This window comes from Littorina saxatilis, linkage group LG17, assembly GCF_037325665.1.
Source record: "Littorina saxatilis isolate snail1 linkage group LG17, US_GU_Lsax_2.0, whole genome shotgun sequence".
NCBI lineage: Eukaryota > Metazoa > Mollusca > Gastropoda > Littorinimorpha > Littorinidae > Littorina > Littorina saxatilis.
The window spans coordinates 22572251-22598075 of NC_090261.1; the positions used below are offsets into that span (position 1 = coordinate 22572251).

Sequence of the window (25825 nt, forward strand, 5' to 3'; positions counted from 1 at the left end):
CGGAAGTATTTCCCCGTTCGGCGTCACAGGTTGCATTCTGGGCAACTGGACGTGGCAGTCTGAAGATTTCCCAGTTTGTGGTTGGCAAGTCCACACTTACAGCAAGTTTTGCCCTGACGTGGCGATTACTTTGTCAAAGGGTAAGTCGTGGTTTGTGACTTACATCTTTTTCTTCGTTTTAACACCTTATATAGAGATCTAAACTGCCTAAGAGGGCCAGTATTGTTAGTACCGGTACAAGCCACACTTCAGCTGTGGCTCATGAGAATGTTCTTGGACGAATTAGTATTTTCTCGTTCAGTAGATAGTCTTCGTCGGCATCACTCACCAATACTTCCATTATAATCAGAAAAATCTTCAAGAAGACTCTTCATTTGCTTTGTTTTATTTCAACGGACAACTTCATTCTCACCCTGATCTCTGATTAGTCTGATACATCACACTTGACAGGCATGCATATTGCGTCGTCTGCTTGTCTACAAGTACGTGTGGAACGAGACGATCAGAGGCATTCGCGTTCTTTATTTTTGATATCAGTTGGTTAGGAGAACTAAAGTTTGAGATTACCGAAGAATCTTTGTTCACATGCGAGACGTTCTGATTTGGACTAATTGGATTTGGAGCGATGGTCAGTTGTCTCAAACATGAGGCTGGCCATGCAGGTTGCATTTGCAGCTGTTCGAAATCGCAAGGCCTTGCTCATGTTGATATGGCAGTTACAAGCAGTCAGTATCCTCAGTACACACGGGATATCAGTGGACTCAGGTCAGCAGAGTTACTTGTACTTTGTAGGGGTCATCAAGATAACCATATTTGTGAAGTGTTGGCTATTTGATGTTTATGTTATTGTTAACCTTTGCCTTATTTTGATTGTGACACGTAGTGACGTACGTACTCCTTGAGGGGCAGTAAACGTCAAGTGTTCAATTGCTGTACGGAGATGCATTCAATAATATGGTGTCATGTACATGTGGTATGATGTACACGGTTAGATGGAATACATGTGTTAAGCATAGTTCCGATTTAACCCAGTGGAAGTGAGAAGAGCGACTGAGATTCACATTACCTCAGTGGGACCGTGACATCTCACACAAAAATATGGGGCTAAATCTGGTTCTTGCCGCATGCTATGATTTGATGGTAAATGTGTGTGTGTGTCCCTTGCTTTAAAACTGGAACGGCATTGCATTCAAATCCTCAAAATTATGAATTATGGATCTAAGTTGACTATCTGTGTGTGTTTCTCTTTGCAGCCAGAGAGGCAAGATGGCCACTTACCAGGAGTTTATACAACAGAATGAGGACAGAGATGGAGTGAGATTCAGCTGGAATGTATGGCCGTCAAGTCGCTTGGAGGCCACTCGTATGGTGGTGCCCCTTGGATGTCTCTTCACTCCCCTTAAAGAGAGAGCGGACCTGCCCCCCATCCAGTATGACCCTGTACTGTGCACCCGTCCCACCTGTCGGGCCATTCTCAACCCTTTCTGGTGAGTTTTCTACATGGCGTTGTAATGCTTGGTTTGTTATTTGCTTTGTTTCGTTTTCTAATTTAGATAGCATATAACTTAGATAAGTTTTTTTGTGGGTTTTTTAAATTTTGTTTTGCCAATGTTGCTTCATTGAATAGTGCAGTACCTTCTGGTCATAGTTATCTTAAACTTAAAGTTGTGATCTTTGGGAAATGTAGTTGGCATGTGTGCACACTTGACAGCAGCAAGATGGGGTCTTGAATTGAAATATGTCTTAGGGTCTTGAATTGAAATACACATTTATGTTCATGGTCAGAGGCAAGAGTATTTTGTTGACTGAATTCATTCTTTTTGATAGATATTATACATCTAACATCAACTGACTTCTGTGTATTGAAAATAGTGGAATTCAGTACATATTTAAAATGACCTTTGTGTTTTATTTTTATTTTTATTTCAGTCAAATTGACTACAGAGCAAAGATGTGGGCCTGCAACTTCTGCTATCAGCGCAATCCGGTAAGCAGGCGGAATTTTTGTGTTTTTATGAAAGTAAGGTTGTACTGTTTATAATAGAGATCTTTATTGCAACAAAAAAGCTAAAAGTAGTTATTCGTCGTAGTATTGGAAAATATTGTTTGAAACAGAGAGATGCCTACATTGGATGCATAAGCCTTACGTATGCCATGTGTTCTGGTGAGTGTCATACGTTTTGAAGGACCATTCATGGGAAGAAGAGTTTAAAGTTCTTTTGACATGTCTTTCCAGTTTCCACCTCAGTATACAGCCATTTCTGAGCAACACCAGCCGGCCGAAATCATCCCACAGTTTTCAACCTTGGAGTACACAATCACAGTAAGTGTGTTTGCAAAGAAATGGTGTGTGTGTGCATGTGCATGGGGGTGTGTATACATTTATACTTATAATACATTTGATTCTGAAGGATGAGACGACGAAGTGTCCAAGATTTGTGTAAATATTTTGAAATTAGGTTTTATTTGTATTGTACTTCATTGTAAAGTAAGCAATGGTGTACTATTTAATGGTGTAATCACTGAGCCTGGGTCATCTCTAATTGCAGAGAGCCACCTGTCATCCTCCCATCTACCTGATTGTGCTGGATACCTGCATGGAAGAGGAGGACCTGCAAGCTGTCAAGGTATGTTACGATTGCTTTGCTAGTGTTTACTTGATTGAGTGTTCAGAAGACTAGAGAATTGGAGGAAGTGGGGGGTTGTTAAAACTTGTTTCAGTGTGAAGTGTACCCTTTGTTGATCTTATAGTTATACCACAACATTAAATTGATTAATACAAAATCCTTTTATTCTGGGCAGTGAAAGTCACTAAACCTCATGTTCTGTTCTATTCAACTGGGAGGGAAGGTCGAGATGTTTTGTAAATACAGAATACTGAGAAAGCAATACTGTTGAATGGATAAAAAGAAGTGGGTGTGGTCACCTGGGGTTGAAGGAGAAGAGAAACTTGATTTGAATGGAAAAAGTGGGCAACTGGTGTTGTTTTGTACATGACTGATGAATGAATACAGGCTTTAGTATGGTGGGTGTGGCTTCAAAGAACTTTTAAAGAATATGCTCACTTCAGTGATCATGTATCATTTGTTGTTAAGTGTATGTGGCTTGTTTCATGAATAAAGTATTCACAAAAAGGAAGTGGGTGTGGACTAAATTATAGTGATTGTTTTGTTTTTCTGGGAGGAAAAAAGAGATTATTTGTTTATTCATTAACTTTTATTTTTGATGCTTGCATTTTCTGTTTATTTTTGCTGTTTTTGTGTTTTTCTTTACTTTTTTCTAATTGTTATGTCTGGTCATATTTTATTGAGATTTTTTTTTTTTTAAGCAGTTTTTTTTAAACATGGTATGTTTGTATGTAGTTGTTTTGTCTTACATCGAATGATGCTTATTGCTGATTTCCTTTTTTGTCTTTCTCAGGAGTCCCTGCAGATGTCACTGAGTCTCTTGCCGCCAAATGCACTGATTGGTCTAATCACCTTTGGCAAGATGGTGCAGGTGCACGAGCTGGGTTCAGAGGGCGTGTCCAAGTCCTACGTCTTTAGAGGCACCAAGGATCTCACTGCTAAGCAGATACAGGTGAGAACGGGTAAGGGTGGGAATGATTTTGCTTTGAATTTTATTTTCATCATGTTTCTGAGGGAAATTAGAATGGAGAAAGTTTGAGACTTTTATTTTCAATTTGGTGTTTTAAATTTAAAGATGTGTGGTATCCTTGTGTTGGAGTGCACGGATGTGAGTTTTACGTTACATGCCTTTTTGTGTTTAGCAGATCATTCTTCAGAAAATGTTCCTTGAACTTTGTGTTTGAATTCAGAAGTCTCATTGCTTTATATTTCATGTCTTTATGTACGGATGAGAGAGAGTGCAGAGCATTCTTGTCTCCGGGTGCAAAGATTTCTGTTTTATTGTAGATGGGTTCTACTGTAAACGGGCCATTCTTCAATCAAGAGTGTGAAGGGTTGTGTAAGTGTAAAGTGTTGACGCGTGCAGGAGATGCTGGGTATCGGACGAGGCCAGGCACCGCAGCAACAAAGAGGGCCCCAGGCCCCACAGCAGCAGTTCCAGCTGCCTTCTAACAGGTAAAGAACACCCACACACCTGTCTCCTTTCTCTCTCTCCCCCCCCCCCCCCCCCCCCTGCCTACCCCCTTTTTTTCTCCACCCCATCCCCCAACCCAACACTGTGTTAGCTGCAACAGCGGTATTGCTTGTAGCTTTTGAAACATCTGCAGTGTTGTTCCTGTTGTGAAACACGACTGTGCTTTTCCTCCAGTGTCTGTCCATTCCTTCTGAAAAGCAAAACTTATTCCTTTATCCGTCACCAGGGCCATTTAGTTTTGATGGTGTGAGAACATTTGACCAGATGTTCTGCTGTGTGTCTTTCAATATCTTGCTCATTCTCACTGTGATGTTTCTGTGTGTGTTTCAGGTTCCTTCAGCCAGTTCACAAGTGTGACATGAGCCTGACAGACCTGCTGGGAGAGCTGCAGCGTGACCCCTGGCCAGTCGCACAAGGCAAGCGACCTCTGCGCTCCGCTGGGGCAGCGCTGTCCATCGCTGTGGGACTGCTTGAGGTCAGAACAACTGGAGCCGTGCTGTTAAAAATGGAGTTTTAGATGCAGTGACTTTGACATTTTTATTATTCTGTTCTGATTGCTATCTCGCTTCCGGTGTAGCTAGATTTACCCTGAACATAAATACAGTCAAATTCACTGTTTGATCAGTGGTAGTGTAGTGTTGATAGCAGCTTTGTCCAAAGTGAAAGATGACAATTTTGTTTTTCTTTAGAATTTAAACTGATGAAATATTTCACTTTTATACATGATGTTTCTGACGTTCCTAGCATGCAATATCTTTGTCAGGTTTTAAATATAAATGTGAACTGAATAACAGATGTAAATCTCTAATAAACTAAGAGGAGTGGTTCTGATGTTTGATGCTCCGTATGATTGCAGTGCACGTTCCCCAACACAGGAGCGCGCATCATGACGTTCCTTGGCGGGCCTTGCACGCAGGGCCCTGGCATGGTGGTGGGTGACGAGCTCAAACACCCCATCCGTTCCCACCACGACATCGAGAAGGACAACTGCAAGTACATGAAGAAGGGCATGAAGGTAGGTTTTGGGTGCTTTCTTTTTCAAGATAACAATAAAAATGTACTCACCAAAAAACAACTACAAGATAAAATGAACACATGAACAAGGTTTGACACAAGGTCTTCGCCAGCAAATAAAAGGAGAAACGATAGGAATAGAAAGTCACTCAGTCCCTTGTTCCATTACTGGTTTCTGTTTATTGAGTGGAAGGAAGTGTAGCCAATTTAGACTGTTCCAATTGAGAAGTGAATCAGATTAATCCATTGTTGTACATAGCTCATAAGCTTGACAGTATTTTGAGGATGGTTTACAAGATGGTTTTTTTTGGATGCAAAAAGTTTTGATTGTACCACTACTGCTATTCAGATCTGCGTTTTGCGACAACAATCTGCAAGCACGGTAACATTAAAGAGTCAAATACTCAGTAGATATTGTTTGTTTTCGCAGTGAAAGCTGTTAGACTCTGAAGTGAAAGAATTTTCGGTTTGGGTTACTCTTAAGTCGTTTTTAGATTTTTGTTTCGTTTTGTTAAATAACTACTTGAATTGAACAGGGAAAAATAAATTGCTTAATTTTCTTTTGTGCAGCACTATGAAGCTTTGGGACACAGGGCAGCCAACAACGGACACGTGTTGGATATATATTCTTGTGCACTGGATCAGACAGGCCTGCACGAGATGAAGTTCTGCCCCAAATACACTGGGTAAGAGTTTCAACCGTTCTGACCTAATAGGGACACATTCATTTCGATATGTCTTTCCACCAGAACAATCAAAAATAGTTATAGTCATTGTGACCTCCTTATGGCAGCTACATACTTACTCATCTGTCTACTGGCAGGACCAGAAACTGAACTACCTTTTGTTGTTTTGCTCCAGAAGACAAGTGACAGACATGGCATTAGGCAATCGACAAGAAGAAAGAAGAAGACTGACATAGCATAACAAACAGAAAGAATCAAAGAACTGATTGACCCTCCAGGAAACCTGCCTATTTGCTTTACAGAAATGTTTTTTAGATGATGTTTTTGACCTCCGTTCTCATCATCATTGTAATCTTTTTCGTTTTTCAGCGGCCACATGGTAATGGGCGACTCGTTCAACACATCGCTGTTCAAGCAGACCTTCCAGCGGGTCTTCTCCAAGGATCAGAAGGGAGAGTTCAAGATGGCTTTTGGGGCGACACTTGAAGTCAAGGTACATTTAACATGTTTCAAAGTGTTGTGTGGTCACGTTGAGATTAGAACTAGGATTTCTGAATAATAATTTTGAGTATCGTATTTGACGGATTACAAGACGCACCGTTTTATCAGCCGCACCCCCAACTTTAAAAAAAAAATTGGGACGAACCACGTATATTAGCCGCCGTCGAAAACAATATAATCAGATTGTGTCAATCCATCAAAACAACCAGGCAAACGAAAGTACGGTATTTGGCGGAATCGGCTCGGAGAATAAACAAGTGAAACAAAGAAGAAAAGTTAAAAAGTTTGAAGAAAAATATCACACACACAATTTGTAACCAACACACACATGTACAAAGGTGTCTACCGTTCAGTCAGCCTGGTCGGAACCATCAGATTCTGCTGCGGAGAAGCCAGAAAAGTCACTTTCTTCGCTGTCGGACACAAACAGCGACATGATCGCTTCATCCAGAACTGAAGAAGTCGAGGCCGAGGGGGTGACGTCATCATCGGAGCTTGAATCAGTCCCGCTCGTGTCGTCTGCTGTAGGTGCTGCGATGATCTCTGCTCTCAGTTCGGTCTCCAACTCAGGCCATTTCGCGTTTCTTCCTCGGAAAGCCTTCCTGTTTTTCTTGCATCTCGAGAGTTGCTGGCGGACGGATTGCCATCGTCACACCATGGATTCATTTATTCCAAGCTCAAAAGCAGCACGCCTATTGCCCTTGTCATCGGCCAGTGCAATCGCCTTCAGTTTGAACGCTGCATCGTACGCGATTCTTTTGGTCTTCGGCATCGTAAATCCAGTACAGTTGTGTCAGTGCAGTGCAAAAGCAAACGAATACGGGGACAAAGACAGCTCAGTTTCTTCGGACCAAATCGAGGTGAATTTAGTTCATTGGGTGAATGCTATTCAAGTTTAGGTAACGTTTTAGCCGCATCTTTTTATAAGCCGGAATGCGATTTTTTTTTTTTAAAGTCGCGGCTTGTAGTTGTAGTCCGTCAAATATGGTACATGTATCCGATGCTTGCACATTTATTTGAAAACTGAAAAGCTGAGCAATGTGGTGGGTGTTAAAAAATACTTGAAAGCTGTTTTGTCAGTTTGCACAGGATCAAAGAGCACAAGCAGTAGCACTGAAATATTTGTTCTAGTTTGTCAAATCAATGTCTTCGAAGTGATGTTATATTAAGTTGCACATGTTTGTAACCTAAGTCTTAAATAATAACGTCAGCAATTAATAATATGCAGGTCCATACAGGCTGTAAGTATTGGCATCTAACATAAGTATTCAGGCTACAAAACAAAGTTTTATCAGGCATGAAAATTCTCCGTATTTTCCGTATTTTTGAACAAAATAATCCGGTTTTTTTTTTTTTTCCGTATTTTTCCAATCGAGCGCAAAAACAAAATGTTTTAGAAGTTTTCGGTAATAAAAACATATGGTCTTTTTGCCGATACAACTTCCGTTGTTCAAATCAAAATGGCGGCTAACGCGGAAAGTAACACCGGTTCTGTGTCATCAAAGAAAAAAAAAGGGGAAATGACGAAGACTTGCGTAACAAATTCTGTTGGGCATGGCATGGCTTGAAGAAATCGTCAATGATGTGCGTTTGGGCGCTGAGATCAAGACAACGACAAAGGAAGGCGTCGTGCTGTGTACCGTTTGCACGAAGGAACTCGGCTTCAGTCAAGGTGGAGTCGCGGCGTTACGAAAACACGTCAGTACTGCAAAGCACAAGGAGAGAAGAAAAGCAAATGATGGAGGGACGACGATTGCAGGTTTGTTTTTTCCCGGGGCAGCATGCCCCTGGACCTCCCCCCCCCCCCCCTAGTAGTCTGAAAGTGATATAAAATTCTATATATATATATTTCATGACAATACAACATGCTTGTTGTAATCCCTTTTTAATGCCTGAAAAAGAAGTAGATTTGCTCTCAAATGAGCACCAGATTGCTTCATTTTGTATGTATTTTGGGGCCATGTTTGAATCCAATTTTAAGGCTCAGATAGCCCCAGATTGCACCAAATTGCACCCTTGAAAAAAAAAATTCCGGGGGGGCATGTCCCCGGACCCCCCTAGAAGTCTTGGCACACACTCTCTGTGCTGCAAGCACTCTCCAACCCCCAAAACCAGGACGTTAGTAAACTTGCAACTGCCCTCACTACATTGCAGCAATCCACAGAGAAAACAGTTATCCAATGGATACCATCACACTGCAACATACAAGGGAATGAGGAAGCTGACAGGCTGGCGAAAGAAGGAGGGAAGCTACCACAAGAGAACCAGCAAGTTACATTTGGTGAGGCAAAAACCATTGTAAAAGAGAAGCAACGGAAAAGGTGGCTGCAGCAACACCCTCACTACAACCCTAGAGACAGTTACTATCAACTCTCCAGAAAAGACCAGGTCATCATTGTGCGCCTGAGAACCGGCCACTGCAGACTCAGGCAGCACATGTTCTCAAAATTCCACATTGGGGACACGCCTGTATGCCACTGTGGCATCGCAGACATGACGGTGGAACACCTCCTCCAACACTGTCCAATCCACCAAAAACTACGAGCAGAAATATGGTCTGCTGACACACCAGTTCAGGAGAAGATCTTCGGCAACCTGCGGAGTCTTCGCTGTACTGCAGACTTCATCAGAAGTTCCGGAGTCCCTGTCTGAGCGATCGAGAAGAAGAAGAAGAAGTCTTGGCGCTTCGCGCCTGCGAAACTTGGCGCTATGCGCCTTCGAATTTTTTTTTCAGTATTTTTTTTTTTCAGTTTTCATGCCTGTTTTATTCATCTCTTTCAGACATCCCGAGAGCTGAAGGTGTCAGGCGCCATAGGTCCGTGTGTGTCATTGGGAGTGAAAGGCCAGTCAGTGTCCGACACAGAGATCGGCCTGGGGGGTACATGTCAGTGGAAAATGTGTGGACTCTACCCCAACACATCTCTTGGCATCTTCTTCGAAGTTGTCAACCAGGTAAATCCATTTTCTCCTTCTGTAAATTAATGAAAATTGTGTGCTATTTTTCTGCTGAAATTTGTCAGCTTAAAAAAAAGGGATTCTTCTCCTCCATTGTTAAAACTATGATATTGGTGAATTTTTGCTGGCTTGTTTTTGTTGTGGTTTTTATGGTGTATGCTGTTAAACGCATAAGTGCAGAATGGTATTTTTAGTCAGATGATTTTCTGATTTGGGCTAAATTTAGTTTCGATGGATACATTTTCAACTTTAGCTAATGTACTCTTTTTGGACTTTCCTGGTTAATTTCTTTCCAGAAAAAAAAGATTAGGTGGAACAAAAAATTTATTGTCTTCGTTCAAGGTAGCATATCCGAGGCTGACATAGACACTGTCTTTGCCCTAAGGTCTGTGCTTGAGAAATGTCTTTGTTTTGCTTTCAGCATAATGCGCCCATACCTCAGGGTGGCCGGGGCTACCTGCAGTTCATCACACAGTACCAGCACTCCAGCGGTCAGCGCAGGGTCAGGGTCACCACTGTGGCCAGAAAGTATGTTACCTTCTACTCGTTTCTTTTTGCACACATTTTGTTTGTCAGAAAGTCATGAAGGAGACCTCATTTTGGTTTGTGTGTCAATTTTGAATCCTCGTCGAGGTTATAATTTGAGTCTGTGATTCATTGTATTTATTTCAATGATATGCAGATGTGGTAGTTTTATTCGAAGTGCCACATTTGAGTTGCAGATCAGAGACTTTATTTTGTGGATTCCTTTTTCAAAGATACTGTGGCTTGTGTTTGTTGTTTACTAATACAGAAATTCCATGAAATGAGAGCTACATACTTGTGAATTTGGTACACAACTGACGAATCGTGAACAGTAAGCTATTGAGAAAAGGCATTATACAATGACATCATCTTTACACAGTTGGGCAGACGCCAGCAGCAACATCCAACACATCGCGGCAGGATTCGACCAGGAGGCGGGCGCTGTGCTGATGTCGCGTATCGCTGTATACAGAGCGGAGACAGACGACGGCCCAGACGTGTTGCGCTGGCTGGACAGAATGCTCATCAGACTGGTATGTCACTTTATGAGTGAGAGGAGTAGAGAGACAGAAGATGCATGTGTAGTGGGGAGAGGGGGGGGGGGGGGGTAGTTTTGAAGGGATGTTTATTATATTATTATATACTTGACTAGATGATTACCCGCTTCGCCGGGAAGAAGTAGAGCCGAATACCAGGCTGCGCCTGGGACCCGGCTTTACCGGGTGTACGCCGGCTTCGCCGGCGCACGAAGGAAGGGAGATCTAAAAATAGTAACGTGCAGTGACCTTCTTAAAATAGTAACGTAGTAACGGGAATATGGATTGACGCCACACGAAGGAAGGGAGATCTAAAAATAGTAACGTGCAGTGACCTTCTAAAAATAGTAACGTAGTAACGGGAATATGGATTGACGCCACACGAAGGAAGGGAGATAAACGCGCAAAACAAAACACTGGAGAAGATAAGGAAGAGTTACTGGGAATGGATATAGTGGATCTACAGAAAAACCAAAATCGGTTCAGTGCTGCGCGCTGAGAGCATGTGTTGAAATATCTCATCGATGAGGTTGTGTCCGGGGTGTAGTTGAATACGGTCTCCAAATTTGAAAAAGATCGACCGAGAACTTTGGCCGTGCATCGCGAACAGACACACAGACACTAATCGTATATATATATAGATGGTAGGAACTGATTATTTGTGACTGTTCTTCATTTCCAGAAGAGATTGTACTTGATTTTTCAAAGAATTTTAGTTTACTATTTTTGGACTTTATAATAATAATAATAATAAAGTGTATTTATATTGCGCCTATCCCTTACAAAAAACAAAAATATTTGGCTCTAAGCGCATTACAACATGTGTAGGGACTTGGTACAATCAAGTCTGACAAATACAATAACACAATATACAGTCGGTATCTTAAATAACTGGGAAAAGCAGCTTTGACATTTAAACACTGCTACTAAAAGATCCTCTAACGATGCATACTGCTTTACAATATGCATTTATGTATAAATATAGTTAAAGAAGATCGAGTTAATAGGAATTAGAAAAGGTTCTTATAATAAAACTATCTAGTGAACGACGAAGAAGAAGAAGAATAAACCTATCAATGGCAATGTATAACAAGTCATTCAACGTAATGGATGTTTCCTGGTTAATTTCTTTCTCGTAGAAACCGTATGTGGTAAGAATAGTTCATTGTGAAGGTAGCACATCCAAGGCTGATTTAAACACTTTTTTTGCCCTAAGGTCTGTGAATTTGTGCTGACATTTATTTTAGCATCATGAAAAGTGATAAGTGGGTGATTTATTTTTTGATTGTTTTCATTTCTTTGTATTTCTATTAATTATTGTTTTATTTTCTTGCTTGTGCAGTGTCAGAAGTTTGGGGAGTACCACAAAGATGATCCAAACTCCTTCCGCTTCTCAGAGAACTTCTCCCTGTACCCCCAGTTCATGTTCCACCTGCGTCGCTCACAGTTCCTGCAGGTCTTTAACAACAGTCCTGACGAAACATCCTACTACAGGTCAGTCTCACCGGTTGATGTATGTTTGGAAAGTCCTTGTGGACGTGTGTGTACAATGAAATCAAGTAGGGTAAACGTTATGCTGTTTATTTGGTGTTAGGGAGAGATGCTGTGGAGTGTCATTGTAGGTTGCAATGCAATACAAAATTATCTTCGCTGTCCACATTTGATATTTAAAAGCAAAATATTGCAGCTTCTGAATCTTCAATAAGAATGGGAGAGATAAATTCAACAATTCTTTTTTGTAAGTGTAAAACTGGCGACAGATTCTAGCTTTTTGCTTGTCCAGCATCCAGTTCTGGTTAGCTGTTGCAGCGGTATCATTGAATGTGAATCTTCTTTGCCTGCAGACACATGCTGAACATTGAGGACCTGACCCAGTCCTTGATCATGATCCAGCCTATCTTGTACGCATATTCCTTCACTGGACCACCTGAGGTGAGTTTGGGACATCTTAGTTCTTGGTTTTGGTGATGCTTCTTTAGTCCATCTTCATGATCTTAATTTGCACTTTCGACACTTTTTATATGTATGTGATATAATGTTCACACAGAAAAGATTTCAAAAGCAGTTTTTATTACAAACATAGTCCTTCCCGTGTAAATGATTCAGCTCCAATTCAAATGGCCCAGCTTTTAACATCAGATGACACCATCCGTCAACTCGACAAAAAAATATATCAACAGTGTGGAAGCTATCTATACAGAATGGGAATTTTTTTATGAATTAATTTCTTTAAAGCTATAGTGTCAATCCGCAAATTGAATCCAAAAAAATTCCACTCTTCACCGGAAGCATTCAGGATGTTGGTTTTTGCCATTATCCAGGGAGGGATGGTCTTATCCCATGTAAAAAGTAAAAACCTGGGTAGATCTCAGATAGTGAGTCGCACTGTTTTCAGGAGAAGAACTGTGCCATTTATCATCAGAGCTATTCTTAACATACGAGTACTGAAATCACTGTGTGAATAGTGCCAACAAAGATTAACAGTACTAAAAATGATTACTCACTTTGCACAAGGTTTCAGAGTTTCGTCTTTTTTTTCTTGATTTACTTCCTAAACTTTATTTGTCTTTGTATGTTTCAGCCTGTGTTACTTGACACCAACAGTCTGCAACCAGACCGCATTCTCTTGATGGATACCTTCTTCCACATCGTCATATATCATGGAGAGGTATGTGATTGAACAAAATATTTTCAAAAAGAGAGAGAGAGAGAGAAGAGAGAGTGTATGTGCACACATTTTTATGAATGGGGTTGCGTGTGTGGATTTCTGTTTTAGATTAGGGTGTTGGAGTACTGGAATTTCTCAGAATGGCAAACATCTGCGATAAACCCTGCAAAACACACAAACTAATGAGCTTGACACTCTGTAGTTCAACTTTGCCATTACATGTACCTTTTATTCACAGACGATAGATCAGTGGAAAAAAGCTGGCTATGCAGACTTGCCAGAGTACGAGAACTTCAAGCAGCTGCTGCAGGCGCCTGTGGATGATGCACAAGAAATCCTGCAGACACGCTTCCCCATGCCCAGATACATTGTCACGGAACACGACGGATCTCAGGTAAGAAATCATTGCTGTAGCATTGTTAGGGTATGTTTTGTGATAGCAGAGCAACTTGCTTGAAACATGAAAGGTATAGTGTGTATGTTCAAATCACAAGGTCTTCTTCGTTGATGCCTTAATTACTGATATGAAGGAGGTTTGATTGAGTATCTGTTATTACGCTGAGGATGACAGACAGTTGCATATTATGATGATGCTTGTACTTGCTGTTTGTGAAGAATTACAGGTTGTGATAACACTGAATGGTGACAGGTGTCCAACATTGGTTGTCATATTCTACTTATTTTGTGAGTCCATCAGGCATGACGGTTTTTGATGCCATTTTCAAAATGTCACGATGCTCGCTAAGAGTGCTAAGGCATAGGGATTTTCAAATTATTTTATTTGTTGATAAGTTTGTGTTTTCTGCAAACAGCTAGAGATCTGAATTTTTCAGAGATTTTGTATGAAAGATGATTTGCAACATTGGGTGAAACACTGCAGCTTTACAGTTCAGTTTTCAGTGTGCTCTTACTGATTTGCTGTGTATATCTGTTTCAGTCTCGTTTCTTGCTGTCCAAAGTGAACCCGTCACAGACACACAACAACATGTATGGCTTCGGACAGGTTAGTAATACATCTTGCATTTATATTATTCTGACCTGTATGTTTCATTATCGCACAGTGTTCTATCCATGTCTATGCCACCACAGGTTTGCAGCTTCTTAACAATAGTTTTTGGCAAAAATTATTGCATGTTCACTTGCAAAGGAACTCGACATAGGGATATTCATATCCGTCTGCCTTAGTGGTAGTTTTTATTTTTATTTGAACAACTTTTCATTTGCCTAGTCTACACTTTAGAACATTCTTGGTAGAGAAAAAGCAGTTTTGTGTTTGTTGTCGTTTTTGTTAATACTCTTGATGCACAAGAAAATTTTACAAACTTTAAGCCATTAGTTGTTTATTTTCTTTGTTTTCTTTCTTTTTTCTATCACAGTGAACTTTTTAGTGAAAGAACCCATTAAATAGAAATAGGGAAGAATAGTTTGCACACTTTAGTAATCTGGACGCTTGTGTTTCTGCTTTAGATTGTTACCAGCGGTGGCCCCGAGGTATTTGAGTTATTTGCAGATTTAGGAATCGGGGACCCTTGTATTCTTCCTGTACTTTCAAATCCTGGGGGGTTTCTGTTGTTTTTCTTTCACCCCCTTTTCCCCCCTCTGACGATGTCTTCCCTATATTTCTCCTTACTCATTCTTCAGTGGTATGCAAGAGAAAGTGCCCAACTGAGTAGGACCCTAGCACTATGTTGGATTTGTTTGAGTGAGATTGATTAAGATTTCAACCTGTCCGACCCAGCGCTTCGGTCCCAAGCAGTTGAACACTTTCTTGTGCATACCACCCCTGGTATATATCTTTTTGACTGTGGTAGTTAGATGGTGATGGTGACAGATTTTGGGGCTTGAATCACGACCATGGTATCATTTTCCATCTTGTTGGTGGATGTGTTGTATTGTTAATTTTTTTTAAATAATTTTTTTTATTTTTTATTGTAATAACAGGAAGGTGTATCTATGAAGGGAAGCATGCAACATGAATATCTTAGTGTGTTTTTAAAAGCATATTTTGTTCTGTTGATTCAATACAGTGTCTTAGCTGTTCATCAGTGTAGATGTTTTACTTTTTGTCTCAGGGTTGTGTTCATGGAGTAATCAATTATCCACCATTGGAGGGTGTTTTTTTTTCTCCAGTTTATTTGTGAAATCTTGTGGTGTGCTGTTCCTCTGTTTTACCATTCTTCATGTAAGCCTGTGCTGCGACTTCTGTCTTGTGTGTGGGGCGCACGTTAAATGTCAAAGCAGCACCGCCCTGATATGGCCCTTCGTGGTCGGCTGGGCGTTAAGCAAACAAGCAACCAAACAAACCATTCTTCATGTCATCGAATCACCTTCAAATTTGAAGGACACTGTAGATGGGTTTTTGTTTTGTGTGAGCATCTTTAAGGTTAAGGATAGATCAGGTGGTGGTTCCGGTTTGGTGGCAGATAAAAGAGTATGCGGTTGTTTGGTTGTTTAAAAAAGATGTACAATTTTGATTTCCATACGGTGCAGTTTTGTGTAGGAGTGATGCATCTATCTTGTTTGACTGCTCCACATGCCATGATTGCTTTGCTTTAGTTAAACACTCTGAAGTAACAGAAGAAGAGAGATTCCAACGTAGTGTAGCGTTTGCTAATTTTGAAGAAGAGATTTGACATAGAGGCAGAAAATGGTTATTCCTGTATGTATTGATAGACTTCGACAAACCTGGTGCTGAACCATACAAGCTTCAACAAACTGATATACAGTAGTACCTGCCATATCCGGTCACCCATTAGTCATTGCAAAGGTGACCGCAAATATCAGGTGGCCGTTCATTACAGGCCCCCTCCTCCTCCAAAAAAAACACCAAAAACACGATCAAGTTTTCATGAAGAAAAGAAAGCGATCATCCACGAGCCGCCGATTCATTGTCTCTGTTAGTTTTGCTTTCGTTTATACATCTTAATTATTTGCGTGTTTAACTCGATCGTCCTGGCTAAGCTATTGTTTCGTATGTTTCTATGTGTGTTGTTTGGATTATTATATATGTATTTGAGTGTCAGATAAACAAGTGTTTCAAACTCACATCAGCTGTGATCGATCCGGAAGTGACTGCCGTAAATGTACATGTATGCGCATGTCTGTATTTACAGTTTGCGCATGCGTAAGTATTCATGTCGTCTGCTCGTGCTGTCCCGCTGTGCACACAACACACACACACCACAGGCGCTCGCCCGCGAAAGTGACAAGTGGCCGCTCCTGTCGAGTAAGAGGGGCACCTTAGGGCAAAAATCAGTGACCGTTGACCGCGTCAGACAGGTTAACGGCCATTAAGAGTCAATTATAGAAGGAAAACTCATTAGTCATGGGAAAGCTGGCCGCTCCGGGCAGGTTCACGCCCACGAAAGGGCCGGAAATGGAAGGGACTACTGTATTGGTATTACCTAATAAGATGTGTGTTAGTACAATTATTTATCACCATGGTTATATTGTGGTCAGTTGGTTGTCAACAGCTAGCAGAATAAAACTGTGATTCTGTCAAAGAACTTTGTCTAGAAACCAGCGGCCTATGTATTTGAAAAGACAGCAGTCTGCACACAGCCGCTGTTGTCTTGTTAGGCTTCAACAAGGTATTGTTTAGATTCAGATTCACTGGAACGCAGAATTGAATTGAATTGAACTTTATTTAACAAGGATTAAGATAGGCTACGCCTTTTCTTACAATCTGTCCTTGGGACGCACAGACAGAAATTCTTGATAAAATTTAAAAAATTAAAAGAAGAAGGAAGAAAGAAGGAGGTTCAGACTCACCAGCATGGAAATGATTCACTGTGTTTACTTGTTGCAGGATGCTGGAGCGGCAGTGCTGACAGACGACGTCAGTTTGCAGGTGTTCATGGAGCACCTGAAGAAGCTGGCCGTGTCCTCCTCCTCTTGATGTCACCATGACGACAGCACCGGCGCCACTGTCACACTCCTCTGACACACACGACACATACACAGTCACCCACATCTGTGGCTTCAGCTACACATCTTGGCCAGTCACATCTGTGATTGCAGCAACACATCTCAGTCAGTCACATCTGTGGATACCGTGACATTTACCTGTGGTTATGAAACATTTCAGAGCAAGCTGCATCTGTAGTTGCAATAATGCATTGGAGTCAGGGGCATGAGTAGCCACAGCAACGCATCTCACTTGGCCACAACCGTGACTACAGTGATATTTATCTGTGAATACAACAATGCTTCTCAGTGTGCCGTATCTACAGATGCAGTAGCAGCATGAGTGGTTTGTTACAGCAACGCATGTGGGCTACACGGACAGAAACAGCAAAGTACATTTCATTTCTACAGTTTTAACTGGTATGGGACTGTACTGCCAGAGTAATTTGATTTCAGGGTGTGTTTTACCTTTGCTTCCAATAATTGGCATTTGTTTGAAGTTATGATATTTGAATACTGTTAAAGAAACCAGTAATGGCTCATGATATTTGCTTGAGTATGCTGACAGTTATGCTTGTTGTTGTGAATCCACTGCAGGACACGTTCCCCAATGCACTGAAAACAGACTTGCTGCTTTGTGAAAACAGCATCATCACTCTTTTAAATTCGTGACTTTCCTAGGTTGTTGTAATTGTATGAGTAAATGAGAAAAGTGTGTGAATTTGAAGTAGCAGGTGTGACTCCTTTATGGTTGTTTGGTGCTACTTGAAATTTAGAGTTTTTAATGGTTTGTGTGTTTATTTTCTCTACAAGTACAATGCAGTAAATAATTTTCTTTTGGGCAATTATTTGGTGGAGGGGGTGGGTGGGTGGTCGGAAATGTAATACATGATTCATGAAATGCTCAGTATACCAGCTAGTCACGACAGAAAAATCAAATAACCAGAGAACAGACAGCAGAGTTGGGTTTTTTTTTAGGTTTTTATTTTAGTAAGGATTGAAGCGTTCAAAGCATACAGTACCAACAGTGAATGAAACATCAACCTAGTGGAAGAACGTGCTGCCGTCAAATTTCAAGAATAATTGAAAGGGGTGGTGAGATTAAGACTTGTCTCTGGTCACGTGTTACATAGGCATGCCATTGAACACATTTTTTGCATATGTTCACCAAACGTAGGATAGATTGCATGAAAGAAAGAGGTGTATCCATCTTTGCACGCACCCAAATTCCCCTTCAACAGTTAATGCTTGTAGATTTTGGTCGCAAAAAGGCATGCTGTGATCTGTTTTCATCATTTGTTATGCATAAGAATCATCCAGAGACTTCATTTTTACGTGATTTGAATTTTTAAACTGAAGACCTTCTATTAGTCAATATAGTGGACTTTCTGAAGCATGTTGAAGCTGCTGTGTTGACAGAAGTATAAACATTGTTCTGTCTTTCTGACTATACCTGCAGAGAAGTAGCTGGTTTTTGTGATAACACAACAGGGTTTGAAGTATTTTTCATTGCAGTGTACTTTAATTATTGTGTTAATTTCACAGCAGAAAATTTCACACACTGTAAGTTTTTACTGCAGCAGTAAAAAAAAAAAAAAAGCATGGTGAAACCTTGGAGTAGTACTTCAATTGTCAAGTAATTATCTTTGGTTGATATTGAAAGCTATTTGGATGGTTTCAAGGAAGACATCATGCAGACATTGTACCTTCAGTGTCTTAACGTAATAGAACAGTGTGAAACAAGTTGTGGTTTCTTTTTGTCCAGTAAAATTTGATGATGTGACATTGTCTGTGATGTAAATAAAAACTGCCTGATACAACATATTACTTGTGTTTGTCTTTTTATCTTTTTTTCTTAGTGCCCTGTTTGGTCCTTGTCTGGTTTTATCCAGATTTTTTTGTTTTGTTTGTTTTTGCGTGTAATACATGTATGCAATCCAGTTTGCGACAACCTATTATGTCTCAACCACCAAAGGAAATGCATGGTAAAGACAGAAATAGATAGGGACAAATAAGGTCACCAAACAGTCGAAGAACACGACAAGAGATATCCATGCACCAAAATCAAATATGTAACTGTCATACACAATTCAAACAAGAATCTGTATTCACAAATTAACACCACACACGCACATACACACACTTTTGGAGGAGAGAGAAGGGACATCTATTGTCATTTAAAAGATTCAAAAATAATTTATTTCTCCAATTTTCCAAGACAGAAAAATAAGATAAAGTAGACAAAATAATCCGATATCAAGTTCTCAAGTTAGTCACAGTTAAAAAAGCCGCCTGAGAACGAAATTCCACACCTACGCAAGCAAAGCGTAACATCTTAATACTTGAAAAAAGACGATACTCACACGCACCCTGAAACATCAGACTGTCTTTTTGAAGATCTTGGTGCTTGCTTATATTAGTTTAGATGAGATTAACCTAGTTTTGATCAAAACACAAGAGTTTGTCAAACACTGCCGTGTCAAAAGTTGTTGAAAGGTTTAACCTGTCCTTTGTTGTTGACCTCTACGATCATCACCTAAAGAGCTCATCATAGGAGAGTCAATACCATCGTCATAATTATAACAACGAAAGTCTCTCTCTCTCTCTCTCTCTCTCTCTCTCTCTCTCTCTCTCTCTCTCTCTCTCTCTCTCTCTCTCTCTCTCTCTCTCTCTCTCCCCCCTCTCTCTCTTCCCCCCCTCTCTCTTACCCCCTCTCTCTCTCTCTCTCTCTCTCTCTCTCTCTCTCTCTCTCTGAGCGAAGTTGATTTTCATACAGTGGCACAGGCCGGATAGCGTTTTAAGCTAACTCAAAATTTTACACCATGACTGAAAGTAGTAAGCAAAATCTAGACGGTAATTGACAGTAGCGCTGACAAACGACAGAACACCCTTTTCCGTTTTCTTTCCGTCATTTTGTGAAACACCTGAAGACTGGGTTAAACTACAAAACAACGTAATAAAATACACAGTGGCGACTTTAAAAACAACTATTTGTTATTTTTGAGTCACTTGAGAAAAAGTGACTCTATGTAATCGGTCAGTGTTAGTCTGTCCGGCCGGCCGTCCGGCCGGCCGTCCGTAGACACCACCTTAACGTTGGACTTTTCTCGGAAACTATCAAAGCGATCGGGCTCATATTTTGTTTAGTCGTGACCTCCAATGACCTCTACACTTTAACGATGGTTTCGTTGACCTTTGACCTTTTTCAAGGTCACAGGTCAGCGTCAAAGGAAAAATTAGACATTTTATATCTTTGACAAAGTTCATCGGATGTGATTGAAACTTTGTAGGATTATTCTTTACATCAAAGTATTTACATCTGTAGCCTTTTACGAACGTTATCAGAAAAACAAGGGAGATAACTAGCCTTTTCTGTTCGGCAACACACAACTTAACGTTGGGCTTTTCTCGGAAACTATAAAAGTGACCGGGCTCAAATTTTATGTGAACGTCACTCATTGTGTTGTGAATAGCAATTTCTTCCTGTCCATCTGATGCCTCATATAATATTCAGAACTGCGAAAGTGACTCGATCGAGCGTTTGCTCTTCTTGTTAAACAGTAATATCAGGAAGTATAGTCCCATCAGTTGATCGATATAATTATTATTCAATATAGACACCCCAGTCAATACATTCTCATAAAACGCGCGCCTTATCGAGATATACACTCTCCTCTTATTAACTCCAGGCACTTGAAACAAGATCCAGACCCTAGTACGATCACAAACAACACCGACAACTTGCATATAAATGCAGAAAAATTAACAAATACTTTACTTCCAGGCCATACATACCCAAGAATACACCTCAGTAAAACAGTATATATCAGTGTGTTTTACTATCTGTCACTGTCCGTCTAGAAGAAGTGAACGAGAAGAAGAAGAAGAAGTCTGTCTGCCAGCAACATGCAAGGGCTTGCGGTGGTAGCGGCGGTTCTGGGGAGCCTGATGGTTCTGGCACAGTGCCAGACACCGTGCTGCTTCCCGACCAAGTTCAACGTCAGCCTCACAGATCTCGCCACCATCAACTCGGACACCATTGTAAGCTTTCGTGTATCTTGTATATGTATTTGTATCTGTATCTGTATATCTCTGGTCCAGCTGTACATGGTATTCGCTGCTAACAATCCATGTGACTGGCGTGGGGCTGGGCCGCTATTGCGCGGGTCCGCTATTGCGCGAATCTAACCCTAACCCTAACCCTAACCCTAATCCTAACCCTAACCCTAAAGATTCGCGCAATAGCGGCCCCGCGCAATAGCGGGCCGACCCCACTGGCGTAACACAGCGGAAAGGGGATTGCGAGTGCAGCCTCAGATTGAGTGCCAGCTTTGATGTGTTTTCAATCACGGTCAGTCTGCTTCATCTGGGATGGCTAGGGCTGATTGATTTAATTGAAAAATTTGCGAAATGATGGCTATAGACATAAAGTTTTGTCAAAACGTTTTAGGCAGTTCTATGTGTCACTTCAGTTTTTCACCACCGTTACAAAGTTAAGCAATTGTGCCAAAATGACTGCCACACAGTTTTCGGTGATTTGAAATAAGTTTCGGCCTTTTGCCGACTGCCAACACCAAACGACACCCTGTTACTAAATTTACAATATGTTGCTATCCCCAGAAGATCATCTTGATGTAACCCGACTTCGATTCGACTTTTTCAGATGGTTAGCACTCTGGAAGTGGACTTTGCTGCAGAGAAACAGAGAGCTTCAACCTACACTTTGGACACACAGTCTGGCACCTCTACTTTTCTAGCTACTGAAGTTCTGGACTTTAGCAAGGTTAGTAGGTGTAAAATTCAATTAGTTCTTCACGAAGACATAAAAGTGACAAATAGAAAAGCTTGCTTACTTATTCTCAGTGTAGCTATATTTTCAGAGTAAGTTCTAATATGACAGAGTACGTATCTAGAAAAAAAATTCCGAGATCGTTTTTCTTCTTATGTACTGCTACCGACCCCCCCCCCCCCCCACACACACACACACACACACACACACACACACACACTCCGACCCCCCCCCCCCCCCCTTTTTTTTTTTTTTTTAGTTTGAAAGGTTAAAGAGATATCAGACTCAGACATGACTTTCAGCATAAATGTTTGTTTGGTACATAGGGGAAGTGTCCCTAATATAATAATAATAATAATATGGGAGATTTATAGAGCGCTTTACATTCTCAAAGCGCTTTACAATGACAAACATACATAATACATACAAAGCAAAGCAAAAGCATGTGCAGCAGCATTCAGCACACAAGTGAACAACGAAACTCAAACACTACATCAATACAATCTGCAAGCATACTAACACAGGCAATACATTCAAACATTCAAACACCTCAGTGATTCAAAAATGCACCATGTTGAAATAAAATTAATCAAAATACTGGGTGAAGAAGTGTGTTTTAAGGTTTGATTTGAAGGAACAGAATGTTTGGCAGTGTCGGATAGAGTAAGGGAGAGAGTTCCACGCAACGGCAGCAGAGTGGGCTGACGGTTTGCGACTAAAAGAAGATAGACGGAATATTCTAGTGTCTACAGAGGAGCGGAGGGATCGTGAGGGTGTATAGAGTGTGAACAGGTCAGACAGGTAGGATGGGGCTGAGCCAGATATTATGTTGTAGCAGATACAGCAGCACTTATATTGGATTCTCAGCTCTACAGGGAGCCAATGAAGTTTCTTTAGCAAGGGGGAACAGGACTGGGACCGAGGGGCTTTGCAGACAAGCCGGGCTGCAGAATATGGACCGGCTCGAAATATGGACAACGACCTAGCTCCTGTTCTGACAAAATAACGGTGCAAAAGCGCCCCGGAAACAATCCCATTCGCCACATTTATTCCCCCTACATAAGGTGCACATGTCCGGCAAATCAGTTGCGGACGCACAACTCGTGTAAAAAACACCGGGCACACACAACGATAACAAAACTATCTCAAAGCGCACCATAAGCCACAGTGTTCAGCGTATGCCCCTTGGACTTTCCCAGAAAACTTAGTCTTCAGACAGAATAGCTTCTTCACCACTGCATAACTCTTTAAACTCATAAGCTGGGTGCTGGGTTGGTGAGGGCAAGAATTTGACACCATGTGTGACGTGATTGCAGGGCAAGATGTACGTGGTGGAGGAAAGGAATCCATCACTGTGCACAGAGAAGTTTGTGTCTCTCAAGCCACAACAGTGTGTCCCAGGTCAGTTTTCTTTTCTCTTTTAGAACTTTTGAAATGACAATAGATGTCCCTTCTCTCTCCTCCCAAAGTGTGTGTGTGTGTGTGGTGTTAATTTGTGCATACAGATTCTTGTTTGTGTGTGACAGTTACATATTTGGTTTTGCTGCATGGATATTTCTTGTCATGTTCTTTGGGGGGTAACAAGATGCACTGAAAGAATACAGCAGAACTGCATCTATGCGCCATTCGGAAGGTGTTTCTCTTTTTTCTCTCTCTCAAGCTGTTGCTTTTATTTTATTATTTTTCCCAGGCGAGTGGTTGATTGCTGGCTACTGCTGTCGTGTTTTGCATTTTGAACTTCAAGGTCACATATATATGAAATGAGCCTGCAGATTAGCTCAACATTCATTAAGGCAATCAATTCTATTGTTCTGGCAGTATTTGAGGGTCCTTGGTACAGTCCGAAGTCTCCCTATATTGTACTTATCCTGATATATTTTAGTCAGATTATTAGACAGACGAACAATAAAAAGGTTTTCCTTTATTGGAACATGTTCTGTTATCAGAGATACCTCAAGTTATATGTACCCCGGGCGGGGACTGATGTAGCTCAGTCGGTAGCGCGCTGGATTTGTATCCAGTTGGCCCCTGTCAGCGTGAGTTCGTCCCCACGTTCGGCGAGAGATTTATTTCTCAGAGTCAACTTTGTGTGCAGACTCTCCTCGGTGTCCGAACACCCCCGTGTGTACACGCAAGCACAAGACCAACTTAGTGCGCACGAAAAAGATCCTGTAATCCATGTCAGAGTTCGGTGGGTTATAGAAACACGAAAATACCCAGCATGCTTCCTCCGAAAAACGGCGTATGGCTGCCTAAATGGCGGGGTAAAAAACGGTCATACACGTAAAATTCCACTCGTGCAAAAACACGAGTGTACGTGGGAGTTTCAGCCCACGAACGCAGAAGAAGAAGAAGAAAATATGCGCCCCTGTGCAGTGCTAACCCGTTTTAAAGACCCCCTTTCTCACCCTTTTTTTTCACATTTTCTGTTCTTCTTCTTCGTCGTTCACTACTTCTTTTGTGATTTGCGTGATGCAGCGCTTTTTGGCACCCAGGGGGTCCCGCATCTCCGACTTCGGCCTTGGACGTTGGTCAGGGGTCCCTCCCCTAGACCAATTGCCTTCCTGGGCTGTTGAGCTTGGTCTGCCCGTGGTTCTATTTCGGAGTTTCCCTTCTCCTAGACTGGTTACCTGCCAGGGTTGACGAGTCCAGTCTACCCGTTTGGAGGTTGCTGAGATGACCGCTTGTGTCCTTGGGCCTCTGTGCCGTCACACCGGTACTGTCCAGCACTCCTCCGTCTTCACCAGAGCCCCGTTAGCCAGCAACCAACCTGTCCGCCAAGGGAGAACCCTACCAGTATACTTCTCACAATGAAAAATCACCCCACGTTTTAGGGACAGTGAAATTTCAGCGATTTTCTTCCGACGGCATAGCTTGGTTCTGTTTCACCACCATACCACGATGAGGAGGGGATGGTCTTTATATGGTGAACATTTTCTGTTCATTACCTCTGTACTCAATTTGACTCCTTCTTTGTGAAAATCTGATTTATGAAGATTTTTAAAGAGTGTCCCATTGTACTTTCCTGTGTCGGTAGCTGGGGCTCAGTACATGGGTGGCACCTACCTTGGCCCACGTCTGGGTGGACTGCAGTACGACGGGTGGCGCTACAAGATACCCGGTTCCGACTCTGTCTTCACAACGGCTTTCACCAAGCTGGGCTGTGTGCCTTTGGTGCAGGGAATCACTTCTTGTGAGTTTATTATTGTTATAATATGTGTGTGGGGTGTGTGTGTGTTTGTTTGTGTGTGTGTGTGTTTGTGTGTTTTAGCTAGAGAGAGAGAGAGAGAGAGAGAGAGAGAGAGAGAGAGAGAGAGAGAGAGAGAGAGAGAGAGAGAGAGAGAGAGAGAGAAAGAGAGAGAGTATTAGCATGTTTCTTTTTAAATCGCATGGGTTGTATGCCGCATCGGCAACATCACGAAGAATATGCTTGCACCCATAAGAACAATTTTATTGAAATTTTTTTTACAGCTGAGATCCAGAACGGCTTATTCTTCTTCACAACCTTTGGTGAGGGTTTGGCATCCCCCATCGATATTCCTGAGGCATGTAAACATATTTAGGACACTTCACGGCCGTGACATTCGGATGACCTTGGAAAATGATACCTGTAGTTGTTACAATTCTGATGCCACAATAAATGCATGGGAAATGTGTCCGCTTTTCTTCCAGTGAAAATGTTGTGAAAGTGTATTGCTTGGAAAAAAAAGTGATTGTCAATCAGATATGGTTTGCATGCCAACAAAGCAACTGAATGGTAAAATGTTTCTGGAGATCATCTTGCATGAGCAATGATATCTCTGACAGTGTTAAAAATATAATGGGTGGTTGTTTTTGTGTCGACAGGACTTGCGTTTTCAGTAAAAGTACCTTTCTTCACACACACACACACACACACTTCCCATAAAAGCTTGCCTTTGATGTTATATGACAAGTTTATTATACTTAATTGCATTGTTCATGGTGAAGAATTGAGTTTTTTGTTTGTTTGTTTGTTTGTTTAACGCCCAGCCGACCACGAAGGGCCATATCAGGGCGGTGCTGCTTTGACATATAACGTGCGCCACACACAAGACAGAAGTCGCAGCACAGGCTTCATGTCTCACCCAGTCCCATTATTCTGACACCGGACCAACCAGTCCTA

General features: G+C 41.5%; 2 protein-coding genes across 4 annotated transcripts; both read left to right on the plus strand.

Annotated features, from left to right (window-relative positions):
• Positions 1 to 17: 17 nt before the first annotated feature.
• On the plus strand, positions 18 to 18716 carry LOC138952125 (protein transport protein Sec23A-like). Of its 3 annotated transcripts, none has more exons than XM_070323717.1 (21): positions 18 to 140; positions 1254 to 1487; positions 1930 to 1987; positions 2237 to 2323; positions 2550 to 2627; positions 3421 to 3579; positions 3994 to 4082; positions 4432 to 4576; positions 4958 to 5116; positions 5686 to 5801; positions 6171 to 6294; positions 9084 to 9254; positions 9679 to 9785; positions 10162 to 10315; positions 11661 to 11812; positions 12163 to 12250; positions 12900 to 12986; positions 13225 to 13380; positions 13924 to 13989; positions 14454 to 14477; positions 16795 to 18716. In XM_070323717.1, the coding sequence occupies exons 2-21, from the start codon at positions 1267 to 1269 to the stop codon at positions 16882 to 16884; spliced, it is 2331 nt and encodes a 776-aa protein (XP_070179818.1). In that variant the 5' UTR covers positions 18 to 140; positions 1254 to 1266; the 3' UTR covers positions 16885 to 18716. The 3 variants fall into 3 exon arrangements, with proteins under 3 accessions (XP_070179818.1, XP_070179820.1, XP_070179819.1); XM_070323718.1 differs by having other exon boundaries at positions 48 to 140; positions 1258 to 1487; XM_070323719.1 differs by lacking the exon at positions 14454 to 14477 and having other exon boundaries at positions 19 to 140.
• A 1939-nt stretch (positions 18717 to 20655) lies between these two features.
• On the plus strand, positions 20656 to 25337 carry LOC138952131 (uncharacterized). Its single transcript, XM_070323726.1, has 5 exons — positions 20656 to 20933; positions 21556 to 21675; positions 22998 to 23082; positions 24719 to 24874; positions 25153 to 25337. The coding sequence occupies exons 1-5, from the start codon at positions 20799 to 20801 to the stop codon at positions 25242 to 25244; spliced, it is 588 nt and encodes a 195-aa protein (XP_070179827.1). The 5' UTR covers positions 20656 to 20798; the 3' UTR covers positions 25245 to 25337.
• Positions 25338 to 25825: the final 488 nt, after the last annotated feature.

Bases quoted from the DNA above. Each gene is read 5' to 3' on its own strand.
- LOC138952131 (XM_070323726.1), top strand. From the start codon at position 20,799: ATGCAAGGGCTTGCGGTGGTAGCGGCGGTTCTGGGGAGCCTGATGGTT. The intron at 20,934-21,555 runs GTAAGCTTTCGT...CGACTTTTTCAG, and splicing joins CCATCAACTCGGACACCATT to ATGGTTAGCACTCTGGAAGT. The intron at 21,676-22,997 runs GTTAGTAGGTGT...ACGTGATTGCAG, and splicing joins AAGTTCTGGACTTTAGCAAG to GGCAAGATGTACGTGGTGGA.
- LOC138952125 (XM_070323717.1), top strand. From the start codon at position 1,267: ATGGCCACTTACCAGGAGTTTATACAACAGAATGAGGACAGAGATGGA. The intron at 1,988-2,236 runs GTAAGCAGGCGG...ATGTCTTTCCAG, and splicing joins TCTGCTATCAGCGCAATCCG to TTTCCACCTCAGTATACAGC. The intron at 12,251-12,899 runs GTGAGTTTGGGA...TGTATGTTTCAG, and splicing joins CCTTCACTGGACCACCTGAG to CCTGTGTTACTTGACACCAA.